Source organism: Zea mays, chromosome 1, assembly GCF_902167145.1.
Source record: "Zea mays cultivar B73 chromosome 1, Zm-B73-REFERENCE-NAM-5.0, whole genome shotgun sequence".
NCBI classification, from domain to species: Eukaryota; Viridiplantae; Streptophyta; class Magnoliopsida; order Poales; family Poaceae; genus Zea; species Zea mays.
In genome coordinates, this window is record NC_050096.1 from 39,860,331 (window position 1) to 39,870,532 (window position 10,202).

General features: G+C 51.3%; 1 protein-coding gene across 2 annotated transcripts; it reads right to left on the reverse strand.

The window, feature by feature from the left end:
• Positions 1-989: 989 nt before the first annotated feature.
• On the reverse strand, positions 990-4,422 carry LOC100193025 (putative laccase family protein). Of its 2 annotated transcripts, NM_001138193.1 has the most exons (6): positions 4,136-4,334; positions 3,677-3,828; positions 2,961-3,208; positions 2,752-2,880; positions 1,714-2,670; positions 1,167-1,428 (listed from the first exon to the last, which is right to left on the reverse strand). In NM_001138193.1, exons 1-6 carry the CDS (start codon positions 4,247-4,249, stop codon positions 1,298-1,300), a joined length of 1,731 nt encoding a protein of 576 aa, NP_001131665.1. In that variant the 5' UTR covers positions 4,250-4,334; the 3' UTR covers positions 1,167-1,297. The 2 variants fall into 2 exon arrangements, with proteins under 2 accessions (XP_020395075.1, NP_001131665.1); XM_020539486.1 differs by having other exon boundaries at positions 990-1,428; positions 1,714-2,880; positions 4,136-4,422.
• Between the last annotated feature and the right edge of the window lie 5,780 nt (positions 4,423-10,202).

Sequence of the window (10,202 nt, forward strand, 5' to 3'; positions counted from 1 at the left end):
TGGTGGCATTCAACCTTCTATCAATTTTAGAAATGAAAGGAAGATAATCTTTAATTTTCGACTTTGTGTGATCCATAGGCAAACCCAAGTAGGTGAAAGAGGAAGCACCAACTTGGCAACCAAACATTGCAGCCAACTGACCGTTTTTGACGGTGTCGAGGTTGATCGGCAGAAGACAAGACTTGTGGAAGTTGATTCTGAACCCAGTTGCAAGCAAGAAAGGGTGGAAAATTCCTTTCAGACAGAACAAATCTCTTTGGTACGCCTTCATGATGATAAGAGTGTCATTAGCGTATTGGATAATCGGGAAGTCGGACATGTTGTCCCTCTCAAGGGGACAACGAAAACACCCATATTGGGTACCTTATTAATGATGCACTAAAGAAGATCAACAACGATTAAGAAAAGGAGAGGAAACAAAGGGTCCCCTAAGAAAAGGAGAGGAAACAAAGGGTCCCCTATCGGACACCTCTTTTGCACAATAAACTTTTACCTAACACCTCATTCAGCAACACAGCCGAGGCACTAGACTGAAGGATGGCTTGAATCCAGGAAATCCATTTCTCCGGGAAGCCGAGATGCTTATACATTTCCAGACTAGCACTGTGCCCCCCCTTAGAGGAGAATTTCCCCTGGCAATGTTAAATAGAGATGCATATTGTCTTTTGAGGGTCAGGTTTTCAAATCACTTGTCCACATAGAATCTAACCCAAGCCCCATTATGAAGATTGAAAATGGATAAATCCAAAAAATGACATTTATCCTTTATAAGGCTTGGCCTCAATAGAGTGAGCCTCCTAGTTTTCAATGTGTTTCTCCTATAATTTTATCTTTCAACGCAAGTACATCTTCCTAAGAAGTTTTGTCACTACACATCCAAACCACATCAACATTGATAAGTTTGAATTACCATTTATTTTGCGAACAAATGATTTTGAATTTCAAGATGAACAATTACTAAGCCATCTTACTCCTTTGTAAACATAGAATATCTCACTTGGTCAACTTGTTTTTTTTTGAAACCATATTTATTGAGTTCGAATTGCAACAAAGGATTTCAAACTACTCCAGATGAAAAAAAATCTATGTGAAAGTAAAACAATGATTTCCTATCACAAAACACAACTTTTAAAACCTTTAGAAGAATGAAGAAGAAACAATGCATAGAGAAACCACAAAGCCTCTTTAAACGCTGTGTACGACGCTATATGTACGACGACAATGTGTATCTCCATTGATATGTTTATGCAGTAGAAACGAATCATAATGTTGGACAATGTCAACGCGCGGTGGATCTTCAGCACTTGGGAAGATCGGCCGGCGGCGGCATCAGCTTCTGCTCAGGCAACGGGCCATCGTTGACCACCCATGCCATCTTCAACCCCCAGCTTGTGTGCACCTCCAGATGGCAATGCATGAACCAAACACCTGCACAACAATATATTTTTTCCCGAGAAGCACAAACGAATTGAGTGTCTAGCCAGTTGTTGAGTGGCGCTTGCAATTAATTGGCTATTTGGACGGAGGGAGTAGCACACAATGTAATTTTAGGGCTTGTTCGGTTAGAGATGGATTAATATAGATTGAAGGGGATTAAATCTCCTCTTATACAAATTTTTGTTATAAAAATTTAATAAAACCTAAGATGCTTTGACTATACTGGAATGATTTGTCATTTGGACGGCAATTTTAGCTAGCTGGCTGTTCACGCACCGGGATTATCCGCGAAGAACCTGATGGCGACCCAGCCCCCTGCCGGCACGCCGACGGTGTTCCTTTGCACCGGGTCGACTAGGTTGAACTTGGGTGGGTCCTTGGACGAGTCGTAGTTGCCGAAGCCTTGGCCGACGACGAAGAAATCGAATCCGTGGAGGTGCAGCGGGTGGCTCTCGGCGCCGAGGATGCTGGTGGCCTGCAGCACGACCTCGACGCTGGTATTGTAGTCCAGCACCACCACCTTGGTCCCGTGGGAGACGTTGGTGTTGTTCGGCGGCGTGCCCGTGTAGTTGAACGGCTCGAGCGGCGCGACGGGGAAGTCGGGCGTGTACACGCCGGCGACGCTGCCGTAGTGCGCCTGCAGGAGCGCGGTGGTGGGCATGTTGAAGGACACGTTGTTCATGGACGCCGTGAACATGGTCCCGTTGGGCCCCTGGCACGTCTGGTTGACGGGGCAGGGGTTGGTGCCGAGCCCGACGGCGAAGAAGAAGGAGCGGTCCACGGCGCGGGGCACGTTGGCCGGGTAGTCCGGGGTTGCCAGGCTCCGGAGCCTGGCGCTGTAGTTCGCGGCGAAGGCCGTGTCGTTGAGCGCGGGGAGCGAGGGCCGGAAGAGCGGGAGGCTCCTGATGTGGCCCGGCGGCGCGTACTCGAGCACGGCCGCGACGGTGGTGTTGTCGAAGGTGCCCGGCTGGCCCGTGCCGTAGGGGCGCGCCAGCATGAGGTGCGTGGCCGCGGGGCACCCCGCGTCGGGCTCGGCGCGCAGGAGCACGTTGGTGGTCTGGCCCGGCGTGATGAGCACGATGTCCGTGCGGAACGGCTTGACGTAGGCGGCGTCGACGTCGACGACGGTGAGCGTGTGGTTGGCGATGGAGAAGAAGAGCTCGTCGTTGAGCGCGGCGTTGATGAGACGGAGCAGGTACCATTTGCCGGGCAGCACCTTCAGCTTGAACGTGTCTATGGAAGCAGCACACATGTGACACATGACGGTGAGCTTGAACTTTTCAATGGGCCCTGGCTGAACGGGCCGAGTCTTACCTTTGCTGGAGCAGTTGTACAAAGGGCCCGGGAGCCCGTTGATGGTGAAGGCGTCCGACACGTTTGGGCCTGCTCCAGTCTGAAGCGCCTGGGCGACAATTGTCTCTGGATCCGCGTTGAACCACTCTCCTGCGGCCACATCGCACGTTAATTATCCTAGTAGTACAGGGCAGGCTACAAGCAGAGCAGAGCAGCAGCAGCAGCAGCACCGAAGATGACTGGGACGTCCTTGTAGGGTTTAACCGGGAGCGGGTATGGCACGCCGCGCTTGGGGAGGATGACGATGGCCCCGTAGAGCGTGGCGCGCATCCAGGAGACGTGCGCGTGCCAGAACAGGGTGCCCCGCTGCCCCGTGATGGTGAAGTTGTACACGAAGCTCTGCCCCGTCTGGATGGGGCACTGCGTCACGTACGCCGGCCCGTCCGACCACCCCGTGCGCAGCTGCCGAACGCCGTGCCTGTTGTTCAATTCGTTCGCGTGTACGTATATGCAGTTTGCATCGCACGCACCCAGAGGGAAGGCACACAAAAGCATCAGTACGGGCATGCAAATATATATCAGCTGCATTATATTGCATTGGCACGTCCTGAAAGACCTGAAACTAGGCTGCTGCCCACTTGGTCCTTTGCTAACTGAAAGGATGGCGAGCTAGCTGCTGATCGCATCCAGGAAACAAATAAAAAGGTGGTAGACGCTGCTTGTTATTAATTAGTTGCTGACACCAACCAGCAGGATCGAGACAGAGGTACGAAACGATGATTTCTCCGTTGAAACATGGCAGCTTTGCGAATGATGATCTAGGTTACTGCTGCAGTTCGTCGCGTCGTTGGTGCAAAGAAACATGGCAGTTCGTCGTCGTTGCTGCAGGGCAGATCGCTATATATATATGTATACTAATTACTATATACATGAAGAGAAAGTTTACCAGTGGATGGTAACGTTGTCCTTGACATTGTTCAGCACCTTGACGACGACGCGGTCGCCCTCCCTGGTGACTATCTTGGGGCCGGGGAACTGGCCGTTCACCGTCGGGATGGCGCGGGTGGTGCACAGCCGCGTCACCTTCTTCATCGTCACCTGCCATATATGCCACACACAAGCCCACACCACACATGACATGATTCGAAACGGCAGATGATATATAGACCCTGTCACGTCCGTCGTCCCAAACTTCCTTCATATATAGACGATGGAAGAACAGACGACCATGCATCAACAACAAGAACTACTAGCAGCTATAGCTAAATCACTGCGTGCGTGCGTGCATGCATGCATGCATGTGGGTACTCCTAGTCCTAGCCAGCAAGTATACGTACATAAGAACACACAGCATGCATGGACGAACGGCGGCTGCTTAATTGGTTGATGAGTGAAATGCACTTACGTTGAAGGTGTAGTGTCTGGTTGTGCCGCCGCCGTGTGACGACTGCGGCAACGCTACCAACGTGCCGAAGAACAGGATGAACGCAAGCCACGACGATGGCGGCGCCGCCCCCATCTCCCTTCCCTTGGCACGCAGATCGATCTCGGACGAGAGATCGAGGACGTACGGTTGTTATATATGGCCGGCCGCAGCAAGATAGCTAGCTAGAGCTATAGCTACAACACGCGGCAGGAATGAAGGGTTATATAGCGAGGAGGAGGAGGACAGTACAGTACTGACGACGGTGGTTGCATTCCTTCCTTCCTTCCTTGCAATTTATTAGGTGGCGACATGATATTTTCCCTTTTTTTCCCAGTGACAAGAAAAAACCGGGGCGGAGCGAGAATTAGGTGACGATGATGATCGAAAGGGTGTTGACAGGAGACGGAGAAAAAGGCGGGGCTTATTAGCGCCAGCCAGCGGCCGCTTTTGCCTGGTCATGTACAAAGAGTTGGGTCCGCCTGGATTTTAGAGTGCAGGCAAAGGAATCGCCCTTTTTGACGTATGGCCCCGCTAGCTGCTTGCTCTCGCTCTGGACGGACGTACATGTATTTTCTCCGGCGTCCAGCGCGCTCATTTTTTTTTTGAACCGTTCGATCTGAGTGCACCCTCGTCAGGATTCAGGAATCATGACTCATGACTGAGACTACTGAGATGATGCAGCCAGCCAATTATCTCCAACGTACGTATTACAGACTGAAGCCCGCGCCCGCCCCCCCTGCAGTGTTGTGATATGATCTTGTGTGTTCTTCTCAAGGAACGACCGCAAATTAACCGTCGCGTCGTCTGTTGAGATTTCCTTGTCGCGTCAGATCGAACGCTACCTTATTAACACTTGGCTAGGATTGGAGTGCTCAGCGGTTAATTTCAACAGTTTTTCTCCTGTAAACTGATAGACGGACGAACTAGAGATCAGAGTTTAGAACACTGCAGCTCACAGGTCCAGGCCACCTCTCTGTTGGATTGATCTTATGTGAATCCGGTCAAAGAGGGGACTTCTTGTATTATGATTGCATGCATAACAATACATTGGATTATTGGTTAACATTCCTCGCCCCATAAACCTAGGGACCTGATCTACTCTAATACGGCTAGCGATGGAAAGACCATCACCTAGCTAATGCACTCTCGGTGTCGTCGTCGCTATTGCACACCGACTCTAAGACTGGCTGCAGCGCAGGCCATCAGCCATCCTCTCTATATGTGTATATTTGGGCCGGGTCTGATGGGCCGGCCCGAAGCACAAAAAAAAATACACCCAGGCATGGCACGACCCGAAATAATTTAGTGTCAGGCTGACACGACCCGATATATCGGGCCGGGTTTGGTCCGAGGTCGCGGCCCATGGGCGGGCACGAGCACGGCTCGTTTAAGGCAGGCACGAAATGGCTCATATAGAGGCACGAAAAGGCCATATATTTATTAAAATCACACTTCATTCCACACTTTCATGTACTTGATAAAAAACACAAAGCTAGAGATAATGCTATTTAGATGTTTTTTGTAGCTTTGAATTAGAGTATGTGATGTAATTTTACTTTTGTTATGAACATTAGATAATAAACTGAACTTACGAACTTTGTATAGAGCTGATTATACTCTTTTTTCTTCTAACAAAATGATTTGTAAACAAGTTAGTCATTGCATAGCTCTGGTAACTTAATACAAATATTAAGTTTGCTTTTGGTCAAATTTATGTGTCTTATCTTTTTATTTGTTTTATTAAATTTGTTTTGAATTTAGGGCTGTGATGTGAATTTCGGGCCAAAAACTGAATTTCGTGCCATGATGTGAATTTCGGGTCGCCCGAAATAAGCCCCGCACGTTTAAGCAATTACGTGTCAGGCCGTGGGCCGAGGGCTAGGCCCATGGGCCGGCCCGAAATTCAAACGGGCCAGGCCGGGCCGAAATTCAAACAATATGGGTCTTTTCGGGCTTGGGCCGGGCCAGGCTGGGCGGCCCGAATATACACCTATAATTCTCTCCTCTATCTCTGTAGATGTTTAGTGTACCCCATTGTCGGCGTTTCGACCCCGGGGGGTCCCTGGACCGACGAGTGAATTGTCGCCGCGTGTCCCAGCCCAGATGGGTTGGCGCGAGACGGAGCACGAAGGGGGGACAGAAGAGAGGGGAAAGCCCGCGGCCTCCGTGTTTGTCCTGCGCCCAGGTCGGGTGCGCTTGCAGTAGGGGGTTACAAGCGTCCGCGTGGGGGGAGAGCGAGGGACTCTACACGTCGCCCCATCCTCCCGCGCGGCCAACCTTCTCGTAAGAGAGCCCTGGTCCTTCCTTTTATAGGCGTAAGGAGAGGGTCCAGGCGTACAATGAGGGGGTGTAGCAATGCGCTGTCGTGTCTAGCAGAGAGGAGCTAGTGCCCTAAGTACATGCCTTCGTGGCAGCCAGAGAGGTTTTGGCATCCTGTTCATATGATGTTGTGGCCGTCGGAGGAGCGTTGGAGCCTTGCGGGAGGACAGCTGTCGGGGCTGTCGAGTCCTTGCTGACGTCTCCTTGCTTCCGTAAGGGTTTGAGAGTCGCCGTCGTCATGGAGCACGCGGGGCGCCATCATTATCTGTTTTTCGGAGCGAGCCAGATGGGACGCCGGTCCCGTTACCCGTAGCCTGAGCTAGCTATGGATAGGGTAATGATGGGCCCCCCTGTGACGTGGTCGGTCCGAGCCCTGGGTCGGGCGAGGCGGAGGCTCCTCCGAGGTCGGGGTCGAGTCGGTCTTTCGGGGTCGAGGTCGTGTCCGAGCCCTGGGTCGGGCGAGGTGGAGTTCGTCGTCTTCCGGGGCCGAGCCCGAGTCCGAGCCCTGGGTTGGGCAAGGCGGAGTTAGTCGTCTTCCGGGGCCGAGCCCGAGTCCGAGCCCTGGGGTCGGGCGAGGCGGAGTTCGTCGTCTTCCGGGGCCGAGCCCGAGTCCGAGCCCTGGGGTCGGGCAAGGCGGAGTTCGTCGTCTTCCGGGGCCGAGCCCGAGTCCGAGCCCTGGGGTCGGGCGAGGCGGAGTTTCCTATGGCGCCCGAGGCCGGACTTGGCCGCTGTCAACCTCACTCTGTCGAGCGGCACAGCAGTCGGAGCGACGCAGGCGGCGCTGTCTTCTTGTCATGCCGGTCAGTGGAGCGGCGAAGTGACCGCGGTCACTTTCGGCTCTGTCGACTGAAGGGCGCATGACATGATAGGATGTCAGGCCATACTTGCATTAAATGCTCCTGCGATTTGGTCGGTCGGTGTGGCGATCTGGCCAAGGTTGCTTCTTGGCGAAGACCGGGCCTCGGGCGAGACGTGAATCTTCCGGGGTCGGCTGCCCTTGCTTGAGGCTGGGCTCGGGCGAGGCGAGGTCGTGTCCCTTGAGTGGACCGAGCCTTGGCTTAATCGCACCCATCAGGCCTTTGCAGCTTAGTGCTGATGGGGGTTACCAGCTGAGATTAGGAGTCTTGGGGGTACTGAAAGGGAAATGTGCCCTTGGGCCATTTCTAAGTATTTTGGTGATTGAGTGTCAACACAAGTGTTTAAATATGAATTCATGCCTATGGATGAATAAAGTGCAAATCAAGAGCAAAGGTATGTTTCTAAGTCTTAGTACATTGATTTTGTGTACTAATATACTTGTCTAAGTATTGGAAACAGGAAGAAAAAGAAAAGGAAAGAGGTGGCTGTGTACAGCCAAGGGGCTGTTTCGGTCTGGGGCACCGGACTGTCCGGTGGTGCACCGGACAGTGTCCGGTGCGCCAGGCTGCCTCGGCCGAAGTAGCCGCTCTCGGGAATTCGCCGACGGCGTACGGCTAAAATTCACCGGACTGTCCGGTGTGCACCGGACTGTCCGGTGAGCCAACGGTCGGCTAGGGTCAACGGTCGGCCGCGGTTTCTGCGCGCGACACGTGGCCAAGCCAACGGTCGGAAAGGGGCACCGGACTGTCCGGTGTGCACCGGACATGTCCGGTGCGCCAACGGCTCCCAGATCTGCAACGGTCGACTGCGCTGTTTAAGGAAGGAGATCGGGCACCGGACAGTGTCCGGTGTGCACCGGACTGTCCGGTGCGCCCGACGACAGAAGGCAAAGATGGCCTTCCAGATTTGTTCTCAACGGCTCCTAGCTGCCTTGGGGCTATAAAAGAGACCCCTAGGCGCATGGAGGGGAACAACAAGCAACCTTAGAGCATTCTTGATCATCCACACTCAGTCTTTGCGCATCCGATTGTCATTCTAAGTGATTCGAGCTCCGTTCTTGTGAGAACTTTGAGATAGTCTTTGAGCTCGATTCTTGGCCGTGTGTGTGCGCATTTCGCTGTGGATTTGTGTGTGTTGCTTCCCTCCCTTACTCCGCGCTTCTTTGTGAACTTTAAGTGTAAGGGCGAGAGACTCCAATTTGTGGAGATTCCTCGCAAGTGGGGTAAAGATAAGCAAGGCAAAACACCGTGGTATTCAAGTGGGTCTTTGGACCGCTTGAGAGGGGTTGATTGCAACCCTCGTCCGTTGGGACGCCACAACGTGGAGTAGGCAAGTTTTGTACTTGGCCGAACCACGGGATAAATCACCGTGTCTTCTCTGTGTTGATTTCTTTGTGATTGTCGTATTGTGCAAGATCTCCTCTTTAGCCACTTGGCAATTATTGTGCTAACCCTTAACAAGTTTTTGTGGCTATAAGTTTAAGTTTTTACAGGATCACCTATTCACCCCCCCTCTAGGTGCTCTCAATTGGTATCGGAGCCGTTCTCTTCAAGAAAGGGACTAATCGCCCGAAGAGATGGATCCTAAGGGGAAGGGAATCGTGATCAACGACAAGGAAAAGGAGTCCTTCGTCAACGAGCCAAAAGATGACAAATCCAACGACTCTGGCTTGGGCCACAAGCGCAAAGATGGGAAGAAGAAGAAGACAAGGCGCATCAAGGAGATCGTCTACTACGACAGCGACGAATCCTCTTCTTCTCAAAAGGACGACGCCTTGAATGGACCGATCAACGAGCATCAACCCCTTGCTCTCAAGGCAACAAGAAGCAAGGAGGCGCTACCTAGCAAGGTGGCACAAATTGAGGCGGCCGGACTTAATGATGAAGAGATGGCTCTCATCATCAAACGTTTCAAGACGGTGCTAAAAGGTCACAAGGGGCAGCCAAGCAAGACCAAGACAAAGGGGAAGCGCTCATGCTTCAAGTGCGGTAAGATTGGTCATTTTATCGCTAACTGCCCCGATAACGATAGTGACCAGGAACAGGGGAACAAGAGGGAAAAGAAGAAGAATTACAAGAAGGCCAAGGGCGAGGCACACATCGGAAAGGAGTGGGATTCGGATTGCTCCTCCGACTCCGACAATGAAGGACTCGCCGCCACCGCCTTCAACAAGTCATCCCTCTTCCCCAACGAGCGTCACACATGCCTTATGGCAAGGGAGAAGAAGGTGAGTACTCGAGACTCCACTTATGCTTCTTCTAGTGATAATGAGTCTAGTGATGATGATGACATAGACTATTCATGCTTATTCAAGGGCTTAGATAGATCTAAGATAGACAAAATCAATGAATTGATTGATGCCTTGAATGATAAGAATGTGCTTTTAGAAAAGCAAGAGGATTTGTTGTATGAAGAACATGACAAGTTTGTAGAAGCACAAAAATCACTTGCATTAGAGATTAAGAGAAATGAAATGCTTTCTTGTGAGTTGTCTACATGTCATGATTTAATTGCTAGTTTAAAGAGCATAAATGATGATTTAAATGCTAAACTAGAAAAATCTAGTAAATCAACATCTTGTGTAGAACATGTTAAGATTTGCACTAGGTGTAAAGATTTCGATATTGATGCCTGTAGTGATCATTTAGTTTCAATTTCCAAACTAACTGAGGAATTGGCTAGTCTTAATGCCCAACTTAAGACTAGCAAGAATGATTTTGATAAACTAAAATTTGCAAGGGATGCCTACACGATTGGTAGACACCCCTCAATTAAGGATGGACTTGGCTTTAAAAGGGAAGCCAAGAACTTAACAAGCCATAAGGCTCCCATTCCCGCTAAGGAGAAAGGGAAGGCCCCTATGGCTACT